This window comes from Sceloporus occidentalis, unplaced genomic scaffold, assembly GCF_023333645.1.
Source record: "Sceloporus occidentalis isolate IW3139 unplaced genomic scaffold, rSceOcc1.0.p SCAF_197, whole genome shotgun sequence".
In the NCBI taxonomy this organism is placed as follows: Eukaryota; Metazoa; Chordata; class Lepidosauria; order Squamata; family Phrynosomatidae; genus Sceloporus; species Sceloporus occidentalis.
In genome coordinates, this window is record NW_028317177.1 from 1,252,406 (window position 1) to 1,271,840 (window position 19,435).

At 41.0% G+C, this 19,435-nt stretch overlaps 1 protein-coding gene across 1 annotated transcript in view; it reads left to right on the top strand.

The window, feature by feature from the left end:
* LOC149278239 (trafficking protein particle complex subunit 12-like) overlaps positions 1-15,200 on the top strand; it is a 36,901-nt gene extending 21,701 nt beyond the window's left edge. The window contains exons 6-11 of the mRNA XM_089502176.1: positions 104-176; positions 4,881-4,954; positions 10,034-10,132; positions 13,942-14,051; positions 14,467-14,554; positions 14,958-15,200. Of these exons, the coding sequence (XP_089358302.1) occupies positions 104-176; positions 4,881-4,954; positions 10,034-10,132; positions 13,942-14,051; positions 14,467-14,554; positions 14,958-15,200 (687 nt within the window). The remainder of the gene's footprint in view (positions 1-103; positions 177-4,880; positions 4,955-10,033; positions 10,133-13,941; positions 14,052-14,466; positions 14,555-14,957) is intronic.
* Positions 15,201-19,435: the final 4,235 nt, after the last annotated feature.

Genomic DNA, 19,435 nt, shown 5'->3' on the forward strand with positions numbered 1-19,435 from the left:
GTCGGAAATCCTATATGAGACTCGGCTATATGGGATACATTTCCACAGTTAATAGACAAATTACATTCCATGTAGTGATTGTTTTAAAATGCGATTATTTCAGATATTGGACAATTTGGAGAAGGGCCTGGCAGAAGATGGAAGCATGATCACCATGAGTCAGAGTAACCAGAACGGTAAGGGTATTTTTTTCTTCTTTTGGGTTTACATGTAGGTCCATTTGTCATCAAAACATACTTGTTAAGAATCCAACTTTTTTACCCCAGGTTAGACTTTATTATGAGTGCATGTTGTCCGCTCATATAGCACTATGGCGTTTTTTCTAAATGAATCTGCCAGTCCATTATCTTGCTACTTTTTGGTAAACACCAAAATGTCACACGGTGTTCATTATTTAGAATTATAGACTGCCATGCCAATTGCTTGCCTACTATTTTAGGTATGACATGAGATGTCTGCAAGGACAGAGCGGGGTTGGATTTGCATTGACCACGACCTCCACTTATGTACAGCTATTGTTGGGGCTCTTCAGTGCAGGAACATTTCTCCAACGATGGCAGCAAGCCACAGATTCAAACCATAATTAGCAAGGAGTCAATCATAATAATGTATCAAATTAGGACGGGGAGCGATTTAAATGCATCTTAAAGGGACCCTCCAGCCAGTATATTCTCTTTAATGCATATGATAACTGTGTGGTTCTTTTACATTTCCGTGGTGTCCCCCTCGTATATGTATGAGGGTGTTCTGCAGAATCCATGCATTTGCCAATCCGTCACCCTTGCCCCAAGGCTATTTTCCATGTGAGAGAGCGTAACACATCTCCCTGCGCATGATATACTTGCCTCCGGTCAGCTCCAGCACCAGCTTGGTGAATCCCCTTGCGCATGCGTGGAAATCGCTCACATTGATTTCAATCTGACCACAGAGGACGAAGGCAGCCTCAGTTTCCGCCACAGATAAATGTTGGCTTATGTATTAAAGTGCTCTTAGAGAACCAGAATGTCTTTTTGTGATGAGTCAAAATCCAAATGTAATCATTTAAAGATTCACTATGCTTACAGTGATCACAAAGTGACAGAAGTGTGCGTGCGTGTGTGTGTGAGCGTGCCTGAGCGTGCGTGTGTGTGAGCACGCGTGTCTGTTTCCTTTTACTCCAGATCTCATGAAAGTTACTGCATTTACTCCCAGCCTGATATATCACCAGATGCTAATAATTAGCCATTTAGAACTTTCTGTGCATATATGGCAGGCTGAAATGGTAAAACTGTTTAGAACATTATTTGCTAATAGGTTAGTGTAAGCGTGTTGTACTGATGGCCTGCTGAGACCGTGCAAGGGGCATGACATAGATCCTAGAGCGAACCACAATAACAGTCTGACCCGTAGAGAGTCACAAAATAGATTGGAAGTCATTTTGGAAGACTTGTGGATTCAGAAAATGAGTTCTGGGTCAGCCAAGTATTGAAGGTCAATAAATTATCTAGGAAAGTGTTCCCCTTGTAAACCAGAGGCTCAGCATAGCTTCAAAATTGAAATCTGCTGTGTGTATATCTCTCATGTTTGGCTATAAATTATAGAACATCCTTCCATTCGAGGTCTGGTTTGGCCCGCTGTCACTTAAATCATTCCACTAAACTCATCCCTTAAGGACATAGTAAAGCTAAATGCCAGGACTCGCTGCTTCCAAATATCTCAATCTAATTGGTAAAATTGGATATGTGTTTCAGGGAAAGTTGCCTAAAACATATTTTAATTTAGATATGATTTATTGAATGAAACATAATCATCAGAGACTGGATTGGGTTTAAATCGCACATAGGCGCAAAGCATACCCAAGAGAGTGTGTGTCTGTGGGCTTGCTCTAAAAAGTTACGTTAGGCTTTTGTAGATTTTAGAAGCTCAATTTCAATCAGACATTGAATTTTTCCCAGTATGCATTACAGTTCTGCAGAATCTGATGGCGCGATATAAAACAATAATAATATGAACGCTAAGTAAACGTCTTAGAATACTACAGAGGGACCTTTAGTTATTTATAAAATTCAGCCGCGTATGTGGACAGCCCCTTTAATGGAATTATTTGCTGAGAAGATCTTCACGTTATAACATGTTACACTGTTCTGTTGTAGACCAAATACTGTTTCAAAAGCCACAGTTTGAAAATATGTAACGTTTCTTGTCGAAGAATCTGTACAGTCGGCCAAATAAGACTAGGAGCCAGGATCTTTACCAGCAACCTTAAGACAAAAGTTCCTTTACAGCAGGATCATTTACTCTAAACAGAAGAATAAAACTCCATAGTTTCTCATGTTATTAGTACAACTGAGGTACTTGTTAAAAAAATATATATATATATAATATATATATGTATCATAAAGCAGCTTGAATTGGGAGGAATAAGGAAGCCAAAGGAACCACCTAAACATTCCGGTCCGTCTGGCTTTTATTTCCTTTATTATTCTTTTTTTTTTATATTTAATGCAGCGGTTCAATATCAAAAGGTTGACCCCTGTTCTGGCACAGACTTTAATGGAGACTGAATTAGAGTAATTCTACCTTGGCATCTCTTTAACGTCAGTTTTTTTGTGATATTAACATTCTGTATTTACAATAGATGGATGATTTTAACCTCTCGTCTGCCATCACAAAAAGGAGAAGGTTTCTGTTGGGGTTGTTTTTTTCTCATCCATAGCATGGAACGGCCACGACCGAAAGGCTGCTACAAGGAACAAAGCCCTTTGATACGGGTCAATTAACGCGGTCGTGAAACTATGTGCCGCACAGCAGGTCTGCTAAATAATACATGCTTTAGAGCAAGCAGAAATTGAAGTGAAAAAGGCAAACCGGTCGAGGTATTATTTCATAACCTGCAATAACAAAGTGACATCATTAACTGCTCCTCACTGAAAACAATTGAAATCCTAGGCATGTGCCTGACAAAGGGGGGAAGAAGACTTCCAGAAGCATTGATTTTTTTTTTTTTAATCTGTGGAGAAAGAGCAAATAACCTGGAAATGTCCAATATGCAGTGCAAGCGCTTTCACAGCCGTCAGCTCCGAGCCAGCCAAGTGTGCTGTGATGTGTCTGAAAGCCTTTGGCCTCAGCTGCCCCCTCCTTCCAAATGACCTTCCATCACAGCGTCTCCCACAAAATGTCCCCGTCTCCACTGAAGGCTCTCCGCCACTTGAAGGATGCTCTTAATTAGGTCTGTAGCAGCCTCTGCTGCGCAGGAATGCTGAATCCTGTCCGCTCGTCTCTCATTCCTTCAGCCTTTGAGCAGCCGGAGTCATCTCCTTTCTGGGGTCTTCTGTGCTTTATTTTTTACTCTTGTGACAAAAGGCTGCTACAAGAGCACGTAGGATATACGTTACAAAATAACTATTTGGCGTGTGCAGATTCACGTGCTTTGGGTATATTTTGGCTAATATGAGAATTCTTCTATTATAGCAGATTACGCGTGAATGTAGGTCGGTACAAATGTAGGATGAAGATCTCCTGCACAATCAATGCACAGGCTTTATTGAAAACAGATTGGCAGTTTTAGGATATTGCTGATAAATGGGTTGAAATACCATGTTATCATGTGAGTATTGTAATAACAACTTTAATTCCTAACATTTCCCATTATTAACCCTCTTTCACCAGGAAATAATCAGGAATCCAGTCCCGGGGTATTTATTTCAGAAGCGTGTCTCAGCAGCTCTATCATTAGAGGCGTAGAGCGGAAGTTACAAGGTTATACTCGAGGCATTGGGGTGTTGTTTAGTTGAGGTAGATCAGATAAACTTTTAAATGCAATGTGATGTGTTGCAAGAGTTGTGAATGAACACTTCATTTATTGAAGGTAAAGAAATCATCAGAACCTCTATCACCCATGTGAAAAAGTTAATTGCCCCCCTAAACCTAATAACTGGTTTAGCCACCCTTGGCTGCAGCAACTGCAATCAAACGTTTGCCACAACTAGCAGTGAGTCTCTTACATCGTTGTAGAGGAACAATGGCCGTCTCTCTTTGGCAGAATTGTGTTAATTCATCCACATTGGAGGGTTACTGAGCATGAGCTTTATTTTAAGGTCCTGCTGCAGCTTCTCAATCCTATTCAGTGTCAGGACTTTGACTTGGCCCTCTCAAATACAGATACGGGGGTCTGCAGAATCACCATGAAAATGTAAAGGGACCATGCAGCTATCATATGCATTAAAGATGTGGGGTCTTACAACTGGAAGGAAAATGGACAGATTAGATGGACAGTTAATTTGTGTGCAGAGAACGCAAGGGGTGGATTATTCTGGACTAGACACGTAGTTGCTGGCAGGAAGCAGCTACAATTCCAGCTGCTGGATAAAATGCACATCATGCTCAGCCAGCCTTGGGAGTTAGTGTGTAGCGGCAGAGGAGCGTGCACCTTGCCCTCTATTTGGCCCAGTCAAATGGGGTTCTCCGGCATTGTGGGATAGCCGAGCTGTGGTCCCAGCAGCCCTGAGAAGATTAGCGAGGCTCTTTGATCGTGCGCGCTGACAGCTGCTTAGCTCTGTGCAGGCTGCCTGCTAGAGAACAATAGGGAGATGCCGCTAAGCTGAGTGGCTTCTCTTGTGTTTCGTACTGCCAGAAGCTGACAGCTATACGGCTCAGACGCCCCCATCTTTGTCTGCGCCGACATTACAATAAATCACGCACAGCAGTGAAATGTCCCGTTTTAGTGTTTGTTTCCATCATAATGTGAAAACGGAACCTCTTCCGATGTGCGCATGCTTCGAAACCCCAGCCGTGCTAACAAGGGGGATGTTTGAAATCAGAATTCCTAGGTCCAGTGATTGATGGCTAGAAAGACCCTCTAATTTATTTGTGCACATTCACGTACTGATCTTATTTTGCAGCCTCTGTTCAGCTGTGGAGGTCACGTCTGGGCCGGGTGATGTACTCCATGGCAAACTGTCTGCTAATGATGAAGGTACGTGGGCGGCGGCAAGCTGCAGAGCTACCGTATATACAGCAGTAGAATGCCAATAGGAACGCGACGTTCTAGAATGCTGCCTGGCGCTACACGCTCGGAATACAGACAAAGCATGGATAGCACCAAGGTTGTCTGCGGTCCTTCCGTCTCGTTCTAAAGAAATATTCAGATTCTAAATATAAATAAGATGCTGATCTGTGCAGTTGGTGGCCCCTTTCTCCAGGGAAGGCTACGGAATGCATCGCTTTATTCGCATATTGGTAACATTTATGAAAAATGACGTGTTTTATACGTGGCTTCCCCTCTTCTTACTGCTCCCTCTATTTTTATATATGTGTGAGAAAGCAGGTGCTGCAAGAAGGAAATGCTTCCGGCCATCGCTTTATTTGTAGGAGTAATATTTTCATTTTGGGTCAGTATGAGGTTTCAGAGTGATCGGTTTTCCCCATTTATCATATGTGCAGAAAAGGAAAAGACTGCAAGCTACAAGAGAATGGATAACATCCAGCCGAGTGTGGATGTTCAAACACACGCACACACACTCTGAAAACAAACACGTGTGCACACACACTCTGAAAACAAACACGCGTGCACACACACTCTGAAAACAAACGCGCGCACACACACTCTGAAAACAAACACGCGCGCACACACACTCTGAAAACAAACACGCGCGCAAACACACTCTGAAAACAAACACACGCGCACACACTCTGAAAACAAACACACGCGCACACACTCTGAAAACAAACACACGCGCACACACACTGAATGGTAGGCAGCTGAGCAGCCAGCATCTGTCAAGCTGGGCTAGTGCTTGCTGGCACACTGACGTCTAGCAGTGCTCGAGGAGGCTGGAGTATTGATGGGTACCATTGCTGAATTTGATATCTTTAATTTTGCCCTATATGCTTAGCTTTAGCTGGCTATTTACTAATATGACGTTGTCTGTAACTCTCTGGGCAGTATCCCTCAAGCGCTTCGATTCTCATTGGCCATTTAAAATTATTTTCTGTATCTTTTTGTTGTACACTAAAGTCCATTTTGCACGGTCTGCAATCTATTTTACTGCAGGCGCCGCACTCTTCCTACGCAGGCGTTATTTCTTACTATCTTTTCCATTAAATACATTTCTTCTCCTATGATGTTAGCCTCTCCTCCGGATCAGGTTCTCTTTTCACGGTGCGTATTTTTTACACGCTCCTGCATGCTAACCAGCTATCATAATGCTGAACACAGATACTGCCGCAGTATGTACATCTAGGTATCTGACACGTCACGTGGGAACCCTCGTTTCCTAATTTGTGTGGACATTTTAATATATCTGGCTACTAACCCACAGTATTAAAGTGCTGCTGTCTCCGCGAGAAGTTTGGAGATATCTTTATATTTACCGGTAATTTCTGCAGATGGGACCTGCGCTCTGTTTCTGAGTCAGGCACCACAAGTGGGACATTGATACTAATAAAAGTGAATGTTATGTGCCGTCGCTGATGGATCCAAGTCCCAGCTGTGCTGCCTTCCTGCTATTATTGCTAGTTATCATGGGCTGCAGAGAAATGACAATCACAGCTAAACCTTGGGGGCACTACAACACCTATCTACAATGGGGTTAATTCACCATAGCTATTCATGAGCTGGCCCCGTTCGCTGATTAAACTATACATTATCAGGGCCAGCCACACTGTCACTACTGCAGAAACCCACTGGGACTGGACGTTCATAATGTATGGTAAAGTCAAGGAACTAAAGCCACATCTCTCCTGCAAACTCTCCATTTAGTTAATAAACCCCTAGAGATCACACTGTGTTACTTTTAAGCAAATTGCAACACATGGTTCACTCTTTAAAGGTCAGAAAGTCCATATAGTATTAAATGGACATCAGAACATAATATACACACACAACCACATACATACATACATACGCACACGTGAGCCAAAAAACAGCTTAAACAGTATTAACATTTATTATAAGGCTTTCTATGTAAATATTGCTTCTGTCCTGCGATGTATCATTGTTAGTAAGCCTAACACGGCTGCGGGTTTTTTTTTTCCATTCTTGCTTTGTTTATTACAATATTCTAGCAGGAATTGAACCTGGTATAGTGAGATAGCAAGGTGTGTGTAATTGGCATTGTGTACTAACAAACTGAAGCAAGTGCCTTTGCATAGCGATCCCTTGTTCGCACGACAAAAGTACTTGTGAATTGGTGCACTTTGTTGCCATCTAGAGGCAGGTTATGATATTGCAGCTCACGATGCCCTGATCTATAAAGATGCTTTTGGGATTATTTTCATGGCTAAATCATTTCTTATTTGTGTTTTCAAGCAGACATATAGGTCAGGCTGGGGAAGGTACAGCACAGGTTACAACGTAACTTAAACTGAAGATGCCAGGTACAGTGACCATATACAATATTCTCAGCTATTTACGCCAGGGGCCCAATATAGTATTATATGCCATGTGTTAAAGGAAAAAGGGAGTGCATGAGCAAGAAAGGCATGGGCGGGGTAGAAAACAACATGAGGACACCTACAACCCCCCCCCGGCCAGCCACAACTCCAACAAGTAAAACCATGTGTTACGGTATCACTCCGCTACAGCAATTCGGAACAACTCCTCCAGCTCAGGCATCCGCTCAACCTTCCCCAAGGCATTATTTTTAAATCCATTCATTAGTATAGAGCCCTGCGTGGGACTGTTATCTTAATCCCGCTCCCGCTGAATTTCTGACCATTACCGCCCCCTCCCGCAACGTGTGTTCCACTCCAGCAAACAACATTCACAAACATTAATTCCCTCATTCATATACTCATTCATTCCCTCATTCACAGATACTTATTCATTCACTCAATCACACATACTCGTTGATTCACATACCTGAACTGCAGATTTCCTGCGCATTCCCGCAAGCTCGCACACAGCATCTCTTCTACTGTCCCGCCGGAAACGGAACAAAGTCGTGTGAGATGAGGTAAATGCATGTGACTCACCTGGGTTCCTGGGCGGAACAAGAGAAAAGACGCTGTGTGGGAGTGAGCGGGATTACTGGGACCTGGAGGTACATTGTCTGACTGCCTCAAATACATGCATTCATTACGTATTTCAAGGCTGTACTAAAAAATAGATTAATTTTCACAATTCAAGAAATGCCTTCTGGCATAACCGTATGTACGCGGGCGGACAGGGAATTCTTAAGTTTAATTTTTATACAGATATGACATATATCTAGTTTCTAATATTAGTTTTGTGTTTTGAGAGTTACTCCCCTGGAATATCTCTTCGAACTGGACAAAGGTAGATATCAGTTTTTAGTAATTCTGTTTAGGTGCCTCTAAATGTTTCAGTTCATTCATCTAGTTTTGTCGGACCCCTTTGAGTATTCATACTGTAAGAAGCGCTGTAGAAATGAAAAAAATACACTATCCTGCTAAACTATTTGCTGAATTTAACACGCCGAAGAGGAAAGAAATTTGGGGTACATGCAAATATCTGGGCATCCTATCAGTCGGTAACATATTTCTGTTCTTGCGGAATGCTTCTGTTAAATATTCTTAGGATGTCTTGCATACACGGAGTGTTTAAGAGCTACCTGCAGAATTTGAGTCCTATTAAAGTCTAGGGACTGTGAAGGCCATTCCTTTAAACTTTGGATTATTAAAGTGATTAATGGTTAATGATGAGATATGTATGTTTTGGATCATCGTCTTGTTATAGTTTCCAACCTCGCTTCAGCACTGGCCGTAGGACATTGGCTTCCGCTGTTGGTTGCAGGTTATAATAATCATTCTTCCTCCTTCCTACACAATATGTGCCACTGGCTGCCACGCCGTAGGATAACGGAGGAACCTATGATTGTTTGAATGGAAGCAGAACCTCCTGAATGCTTCCAAGCGTTGGAGGATTTATTAAGGTATGGATTTGTCATCGCCCAACACAGATTAAGGTCTAATCCCTGCACAAAGACCAGTGGATCGGCTGGAAAGCAGCGCAGATGTTGGCACGCGCCACGTATTTTGCTTTATTTTTTCAGTTATGTTAATTCAGCAAGAAATAGTAAGTGCAAGTTTAAGTTTGTTGCAGAGTTTGTCTTAACTTCATTTCACTTGGAAAACAAAACCTGTGATTTGGCCATAAGTGCCCGCAATTGTGTACGTATGTGTATATATGTGTGTGTGTATGTATATATATATATATATATATGTATATATATATATGTGTTTGTGTGTTACAAATCCACCGCTAGTGTATACCATGGGAGCAGCAATCTTATCTCCCCATTATCTTATCTGCATCATCATTCCTCCGTATTGTGATAAAGTTGAGTGGTTCAGGCAGCGTTTGTAAGGCTAGACAAGGAGAAGATGTGAGGACAGGATAATGATTAGAAAATGCTTTTTTGAAGAAAACGTTTCAATGAAATATCTCCAAGCTGCTTTATTGATTGGCAACCAGACTCAAACTAAGGGTGGTTTTATTAAACCAGTTTAGTTATTCAGAAAGCCAGCGACTATTCCCGTTTCTCGTGTATCTGAGTTTTCCCCAATTCAGTAAAAAAAAAAAAAAAAAAGGTCTTTATACCTTTTAAAGCAGCGTTGCTCCAGCGTGCACCAGGGGGACAATCATTTTAACATAATGTTCTCAGCATCTGATTATTCCACCCCATTACGTTTTTCTTCCTGCTCTGTATCTTTCTATTTGTATGTTTTTCCCCTTTGGTGAGAGGTGATAGATTCTGGCAACCTTTTTTGTAGAGATGGAGAAGAGAAATATGTTCAGATAAATAGGGGGGGCTCTAATTAAAAGACTTCCTTAAACAAAGACCTTCGTTAGATTCCTGAAGGTAAATTTCTGGATTCTGTTTGGATTTGCACAGTAAGCTTAAGTCCCGGTATTTCTTCTTCTTCCCCATTTGCATTTCTAAATACGTTGGCCTCCTAAACTCCCTCCAGCACAGAAATTTGTTAATTCTGTGACAGCAGAACCTAAATAATTTAAGTCGGATTACGAATTGCAAGTAAAGCAAAAAGTCTTAATATATAGTTTTTTCTTCTTTTCTCTTTTTCTCTCCAGGACTACGTTCTGGCTGTGGACACGTATCACGCGGTCATAAAGTATTACCCAGAGCAGGAGCCTCAACTGCTGAGTGGCGTTGGGAGGATTTTTCTTCAGGTAATTGCGCTGCAGACAGCCGAACCAATATGTTTTCTTTGATTAGTTATGTGGTCATTAAAGGAAATGAAATATTGAAGAAGGCAAAACCCAACAGGGACCTCATTTGTTCTGGTCTCAGCCTTCTAAATTGGACATTAGGATTATTAGGTAATGATTAGTAGATGCAGAAGCTTGCCGAAAAGTGATGTGGCGATGCCAAGATCCGTACAGGTGCACTTTATAAGACAATGAACCGTCCCAACGGAGACCTGAAATATTTGTAAGGCTCAGCTCTTACAGAAATAAATTAACCCCCTAATCCGTCAGGCACAGAGCAGAAACTCTCTCGGTGGAAAACATGCCAGGGATTCACGGAACCAACACGTATCTCCAGTAAACACCGATAAACAACTAGTAAACCTGAAAACAACTCGCATGTATCTCACGTATGTTCTGAAAATGTTTTTTTTTTATTATTTATTGATTTATACAGCACCATCATATACTGCAGTGCTGTACAATGTGCAAATAGCAAAATAATAATGACATCATACCCCCAAAAATGTAAGGTGTCCACTGTCCCTAGTAGTTATGGCTAGGGATGGGTACTAACAAACCCCAGAGGGGCCTGGCTGGACCAGGCAGAATCAGAGCTTCATGAGTTGGCCGTGGGGAAATGCAGATGTTGTTTTGACACCGGAACTTAGTTGTATTGTGACCCAAGTATAAAACTATGTAATCTTCCAAATCACCACCAACCCGCTCCAGCACTGGCTCATGCCAGAGACCCGGGGGACTTCCAGAAAAGCTTAAAAAGTTGCCTTCAGGTACATTAATATTGTTAACACCAAGGCATTAAATGCTATGTTGATAAGCGTTTTGTTTCAGTGACAAAAATACATTGAAGCTGGCTTATCAGCTAGAAAAAGTGTATACACATTGTTCCATAGCGGATCACATATCCAGAATGATTCATGTTAGCCTTTCAGGAACCGAACTTTAAAATATTGTATTACCAGTATCGCATTAAAAAGAAGTTACACAATATTGTTTATTTTAAAGCAATTCTAGTTTCCAGTTCTATTGTCTAATCTACCAGAAAAACACTTCATAGCCCGGTCACACCCAAAGGGGACTATATATACACTCACTGGCCACTTTATTAGGTACCCCTGTTCAATTGCTTGCTAACACAAAAAGCTAATTGGCCAATCACATGGCGGCAACTCAATGCATTTAGGCATGTAGGCGTGGTCAAGACAACTTGCTGAAGATCAAACCAAGCATCAGAATGGGGATTTAAGTGACTTTGAACGCGGCATGGTTGTTGGTGCCAGACGGACTGGTCTGAGTATTTCAGAAACTGCTGATCTACTGGGATGTCAGAGGAGAATGGGCAGACTGGTTCGAGATGACAGAAAGGCAAAAGTAACTCAAATAACCAAGGTATTCAGAATACCATCTCTGAACACACAACACATTGAAGCAGATGGGCTACAGCAGCAGAAGACCACACCGGGTGCCACTCCTGTCAGCTAAGAACAGGAAACTGAGGCTACAATTCGCACAGGCTCTCCAAAATTAGACAATGGAAGACTGGAAGAACGTTACCTGGTCTGATGAGTCTCGATTCCAGTTGCGACATTCAGATGACACGGTCAAACTTTGGCATAACCAACATGAAAGCATGGATCCATCCTGCCTTGTATCAACAGTTCAGGCTGGTGATGGTGTAATGGTGTGGTGGATATTTTCTTGGCACACCTTGGGCACCTTAGTACCAGTTGAGCTTTGTTTAAAGGCAGCCTACCTGAGTATTGTTGCTGACCATGTCCATCCCTTTATGAATACCGTGTACCCATCTTCTGATAACTACTTCCAGCAGGACAATGCACCATGTCACAAAGCTCACATCATCTCAAACTGGTTTCTTGAACATGACAATGAGTTCGCTGAACTCGAATGGCCTCCACAGTCACCAGATCTCAATCCATTAGAACACCTTTGGGATGTGGCGGAACGGGATGTGCAGCCAACAAATCTGCAGCAACTGCATGATGCCATCATGTCCATATGGACCAAAATCTCTGAGGAGTGTTTCCAGCACCTGGTAGAAAGTATGCCGCGAAGAATGAAGGCAAAGGGTGGTCTGACCCGGTACTAGCAAAGTGTACCTAATAAAGTGGCCAGTGTGTGTGTGTGTGTGTGTATGTATGTGTGTATATATATGTGTGTGTGTGTATGTGTGTATATATGTGTATATATATATATATATACCATTTAAGGCTGCCACACACATCTTAATCATGCCTGTTCCATGAAATGTGGCTTTAGTGTCTTTGAAGAAATGACGAGTTGAGTTAATAAGTCTAATAGGACCCTAGCAGGCTGCTTATTACCTCATTAATCTTTTGTGTTCTTGTGTGAACCACCCCTGCTCCCTTCTGATTCCTCCTGAAACCTAATATTGGTTTAACACTTTCTGATATATTTTGTATCGCTGTAAAGTGTGGGCAGCACAAAAGCAATTTAACCCTTTCCATGACCTTGACTACCACGAGATTTTACTGTAAGTGAGCGAAATATTAAGCAGCCTGCATTTGGAATGATCCATGCCATAGGTATAAAACCTTTCTGATCGTTTTTCCCCGAGTAACAGAGGAAATTTACAAGTATATAATTTGTATGCGAGTTCAGTTTTGAAAATGATCTTCTGTAATCATAGAATTATAGCTCAAGTGGGACCTGAAGAGAGAGTAAAATCTGAAGGCCTCGTGCAGCTTGTGATACAAACGGTGTATGTTAGGAATAGGGTTTATCAGAAATGGGGGACCTAGGCCGCGTCTTCATTATATAGCCATTTAAAGAATCACTCTAAAGTGGAATCTGTAGACTACACACATTCTTAATCCGATAAGTATTCTGATAAAAGGCACGTTATTCCTTATTACCCAGGTATGTTTTCTGTTTGCTACTTAGGAAAAAAAAAAAGCATATGGGCCCAAACGTACGTATGAGTGCACCTCTCCTCACAAAGACAATGGATGTCTTTTAAAAGATATTGTGGTTTTATTTTGTAATTTGGGATTTAACAATCTCCATTGGAATTTCCAGTTAAAAAGTTTGATGGAGGACGGATAATGGTTTGGGGCTGTTTTGGGGGTTTGGGCCCCTTAGTTCCAGTGAAGAACCATATGATTCCAACCTTGTGACACCAATGTGGGGAAGACTCTTACTGTTCCAGCATGACTGTGTCCCTGTGAACAAAACAAAGTCCATGAAGACATGGTGTTTCATGTCATTGAACACCTTTGGGATGAACTGGAATGTAGATTACAAGCCAGACTGTCTTCAGCATCGGTGCCTGACCTCACAAATCCTTTTTTCTTCGCCTGAAGTGGGAAACAAGTTCCCACAGACACATTCCAGAATCTTGTGGAAAACCTTCCCAGAGATTATTGTAGCCGCAAAGGCCAACTCCATGTTAATGCCGGTGGTTTTTGGAATGGGATGTCCAACAAGCTTATATAGGTGTGATGGTTAGGTGTCCGCGTACTTTTGGTCATAGTCTAGGTAGGATTTTAATTAAATTGCATTCAAAGCAAATGCTATTCACTAAGTTGCTGAAAAGGTGCTATTAAAGAGGACATCTGGTACATTGTAGCTTCCAGGTGGGAAATATTCTCTATTATAAGAATGGGCTGAATATTTAAATTTTTGACTAGGTTTACATTTAAAAATTCACATATAACAACCTTTATGTGCTTAACAGAATTTAGAAAATCCTTACGTTTTGTGTGTTCTTTTTTTTTATTATTTTCATGCAGATTGGAGACATAAAGACTGCAGAAAAATATTTCCAAGATGCAGAAAAAGCAATTGATGATTTGGGAACACAGACCGAACCTCCTTACAAAATGTTGCTTTTGATGAACAGGTATGTACTGTTTTGGCGGCATTCTCCAACATGCGGGACCAGGCATGGAGACCAATCAGCAGCCTCAGTAACGTGAAAATAATAAAATAGTAATGTTGAAAAAAATAATAATAAAAGTTAAAAAAAAGTCTGCCTGCAGGTTGCCAGCTGATCTATAGTTAGAAAACACTGTCTGTTCATGCTGGTGATCAAATACTATGATGTAGCCAGATCCCCCCCCCAACCCCCTCCCCCCCAACTTCCACTGTCATAGTGTTTGAGTTATTGAAGCCACCTATAGCTTGTGTGTTTGTGTGTGTATATGTATGTGTGTATATATAGATATATATATGTAACTTCCAACATCCATTTGGTGATTGGCATGCTTTATTTTATAAGTGATAATTGACTTTATTAAAATGTGTTTGTATTTTAGGGCTTTTCTTCATCTTGGCCAAAATAATTTTGCAGGAGCTCACAAGTCCTTTACAGAAGTCTTGGCTATAGATCCCACAAATGCCGTGGTAAGAATAGCCAGATTTAATTATTTATTTATTTTTATTATTCTTAAGTAATAGGGATTTTTAATGATACGTCTACATTAACATTGTATGGAAAAGGCTTGAGGTTCAACAGAAATTCCGATTTATTTATTGGCGTAGGTTAGTTCTATTAGTTCTAACTTTTCGCTCTTTGTATCGCTGAATAAAGGGACCGTTTGTAAATGTTATAAATTATCACCTTATGGCAAGTGTTTGTAGTTGCCGAGGAAACCGCTGTTGTATGTAATGATAAAGGTTCTTTAAGGACCAGGTATATTCATTTTGTTAATGTTGATGATTTGCTACGTTAAGCACCTTAATGAAAGGATATTGACTTTTAATTCTCTTTATTGTGCCATGTGATGCCAAAACTGTTATTTTCTAGGCGAATAACAATGCTGCAGTTTGCCTGCTTTATTTGGGCAAATTAAAGGATTCCCTTCGGCATTTGGAAGGATTGGTTCAGCAGGATCCCAAACACTATCTCCACGAGAGCGTTCTTTTCAACTTGACAACTATGTATGAGCTGGAGTCATCTCGGAGTATGCAGAAGAAACAAGCTCTGCTGGAGGCAGTAGCTGTCAAAGAAGGTGACAGCTTTAACACTCAGTGTCTGAAGCTGGTATAATTCTCTTACTGCTAATTTCTCTGCTAGTGACAGACTCAAAAAACTCTGTATATATTTAAGCTTTAGATGTAAATGCTCTTTGGAGATTCCATCAGATTTCGGTCAGTCAATAAACACATATCCTTCGAAAAACCTTTCCTTGTCAATGTAGACCATGTAGGTCTAACTCGGTCATTAATAAGCCACCATTTACTGGGCATTCAAGAAGCTATCCAAGCATCGGTCCTCATCATCCTCATTTGCTAATGTCAGTTTCCTGTATGGAGTCAAAGTATAATAGAACTATATAGTATATTTGAGTTCAAGTCACTAAGCCTCATTTTGAGTTTAAAGGTTGGGTGTCATGAAATCTGCGAAACATTGTACCATGTTGGTCAAGGCGCTCTGTTTTATGAGTTTCTCCTGGACCAGTTCTGGGTTGGCCTTGGACAGGTCATATTATGTAGAATATTCTTTCCCTTTGAGAAGTAGAATTAACACAAAAATATATTTGATCTTTTATGGAAACGGATTAACTGTTTCTACCACCAATCGTTATTGTTATGATTTTCTTTTAAACCAGTTATCTCTAAAATTATACTGGTTGAAAAAGCAACAAGCTGTAGGTGGTTTTAATTCAGCGACCTTTAAGTATCTTTCTCTGTCTTGGATGTTGTATTTGGGATCCTTTTACGCAAAAAGTGAAATCCTGTATGAAAAGTTGCACAATATATTTTTTTCCGTTTTTTTAATTCATCAAAATTAAGTACAGACTCAAGAGAAGATAGTAGAAACCCAACTGGAACAGCGATGAGTTTATTTAGGAGATTCCAGAAACGCAGTAAGATGAACATATGTTTATTGGCTTCATATCAAAATAAACACAAACCCACAACGTAAAACACAGAATTAACCCCTTCAATCCCATGGGTTTTTGGTATCTCAAAGCCCGGAGCAATTTTGCCATTTTTGCGCTATGTCGGTTCAGCGATGATTCTCTTTTCCTGTGAATAGTGTACCCACGTAAACTATATATTGTTTTTTCAAGGAGAGATAGAGCTTTCTTTTGATACCATAGTTGGATAATTAGCTGAAAATTTAGAATTAGAAATTTAGTAAAAACTAGCAAAAATTAGAAAAAAAAAACATTTTTTTTTTACATTTTCCCTCTGAATCCTCACAAAATTAGGTAAAGAGACAGAAAATTCCATCCAGATTTATCAATTCAGGTCTCCTGATTTCAGAAATACCTAATTTATATAGAATTTTCATACTTTTCCAGCACATAAAGCCAACATACTATAAGGTGCACATTACTTTATACAAAGCCGTAAAATTTTTACATTAGGTATGATGGGACTGCAACTCTAATTTTAAACAAATAAAACAAAAACACCCACAATGGTATGTATTTCTGTAAAGCAGACAACCCAGGCTATCCTATCAGGGGTATTTGGGCACTCTACATGCAGGTATTTGGCCACCAATCACTGTCAAAGGTGGCCACAGAAATGAGTTCCTGCGCATTTTTCAACAACGTGTCTTAGTATTTTGTAGTATTCTTAGGAATTTTTGTACAGGGTATATTTTACGGCAGAGAAATCTATCCTAAATTGTTCAGCCGCCTCTCCTGATTACGGAAATACCCCACATGCCTAGTTTTTTTGTTTTCTGGACATTACAGGGCACAAACGGGACCATGTGCATTATAGATTCCAAAAATTTTCACATTTTGCTTTAGTAGACCTATGTTTCATTTGGGGCTGCTTAGCACCCCCCTAATTATAAATACCCCCATAAAAGTATATATTTCCGTAAAGCAGACAACCCAGAGTATCTCATCAAGAGCATTTGGACAATTTTCGTGCAACCATGTGGCCGCCAATCACTGCCAAAGTCAGCCGTAGCAATAATTTCATGCGCTTTTTTCGCCAACACATCTGTGTTGCTGAGGATATTTTGCACATGGTATATGTTATGGCAGAAAAATCCAGCCTAAAGTGTTCAGCCGCCTCTCCTGATTACGGAAATACCCCACATGCCTTGTTTTTTTGTGGTTTTCTGGACATTACAGGGCACAAACGGGACCATGTGCGTTATAGATTCCAAACCTGAAATTTTCACGTTTTGCTTTAGTAGACCTATGTTTCATTTGGGGCGACGCTGGCTTCTGCTGCCAGGGGGGAGTCCAGGCTGTCAAACGACAGCCTGGTCTCCCGTGCAGCGGCAGGGATGTGTCCCTGACACTGCACGAAGGGCTAGACGCACCGGTACGTCCATAGGGGTTTCTTATTGGGCGTTTTTTGGACGTCCCGGTATGTCTATAGGGGATTGAAGGGGTTAAATATATTCCAAGTACACACAACCAAGATCCGCTCTGTACTTGTTACAAAGTACACAATGGCTACAAAACACTGGCCTCCGATTTCGACTCATTTGTTCGACATCCATTCACGGCACGAAGGTGTCTGGTTTATTACTGAGCAGCAGCAGTTAAACCCGATAGGTCAGCAGCTTAACATTGATTTCACATTATCTTACAAAACAGCATAGAATTAGTGCCAATGACACCGTCTGCTTTTACCCAGCTCCCCATCTTGATAACCTACCTTAGTATCTTAGGCCCGCCATGTATTTGGGGTCTTGTATTAGGTGCTAACCTTGCAGTTTAACAGTAAACTGATTCTATTATGAGCTTGAATGTTGTAACTGGATGCAGGAACAATTATTGCAAGCGGTGTCAAAGGCGCGGATATATCCATACATAGGTTTTTGGAACTCTATCACAGAAGTTAACCCCCGCCGGAGTGAGAGTATTTCTCTGACGCTAGAATTTGGTTTCATGATCCTGTATACTAGGTGGTGGTAGATATCCATAAAGACTTGTATTAACTCTGATTGTAGAGAAGTGATCACCAGCTCTAGAGCTCGGTAAGCGCTTTCTCTCTGGAAGTTCTTGCAAATACCCAGGTTGCTGACACGGATTCACCTTGCCTACATATAACCCACTGCACATGTGAGAAGAATATGGACTTTATATGCAGTCTGCTCTTCCATTGTTAATGTGGTCAGCTTCAATATATATGAGGGAATGGAAATAACCAGTCCACAAGCTTACAATACCTACAGTGTTCCTTCTGAGACCATCAGTCCAGCGTGGAAACAGCTGATGACTCTTTGCTGGACTTTCACTGCCTGCAACTTCTATAGCAACCGTAGCCTTTTATTTTCTGAAGAGGCATTTCTTTTAATGGAGTTTCCATAACCCTCTATATCTAGCAGATACAAATGGATCGATAAGCATGAACTCACAAAACCAGATCAAAAGACATATGTAATGATCTTGAAAGTGACCGGTTTATTTATTAATGGATGCAAATTAATTGACTATAGAATACAGCCATACAATAAAACATTTATTTCGTAGAAGCAGCAGAAATTTACCAGTGTTTCTGGACCAAAACTTTGCTTTTGATTTGTTTTCTGCACACACTGCATCCGCAGAGCAGGCTGCCGTTCCGTGATACACGGTGCCGTCATTACTCTCTGCCACGGAGCTCCAAAGGAGGGAGCCTTGCCTAATCACACCCTTCTTCATGCTGTCATTAGTAAACAGGAGGCTGTGCGGCTTCGTGTTATAAATGGATTTGTGGAGTAAAGCACAAGGTAATTTGATCACGTGACCCACATTATTTTCCAAAAGCCCTTAAGAAATATCCCCGTGTACGGTATGGGAGTTTGATCACATTTTCGGAAGACGGGTTCCTTACAGAACATTTGCAGCAATCACATACAATGCCGCATCGGGACAATCTCCAGTTTCTTACATATTGTACCATCGGGCCACGCCAGCTGTTCCTGTACGCAGAAGACAAATACCTGAGCTGTAGGGCTTGTCCTAGTTCTGCAGAGCAAACACAAATAGTTTTGTGTTTCACAAAGCACCACATTCTCTATTTTTATTATTCACATAGCCTGTTACCAATGGTAGTCCTAGCGGTGTTACAGGGAGCTGACACTCTACTGAATGTCCTTACACCAATGCGCATTCCTATTAACAATCCATGTTGGGCGAATGGAAACAAACTGTTTTATGTCTGAAGTGGGAGTTCGCTTGAGTGGTGTACGTTATGCATTATGAAGGGCTAACAGTGGCAAGTTTCTTCCATAATAAGTGAGCTGGCCCCAAATAATGCATAGCTCAGTAAGTGAGATGACCAAAAAAAATCTCATAGATTGAACTATACACGGGCCAG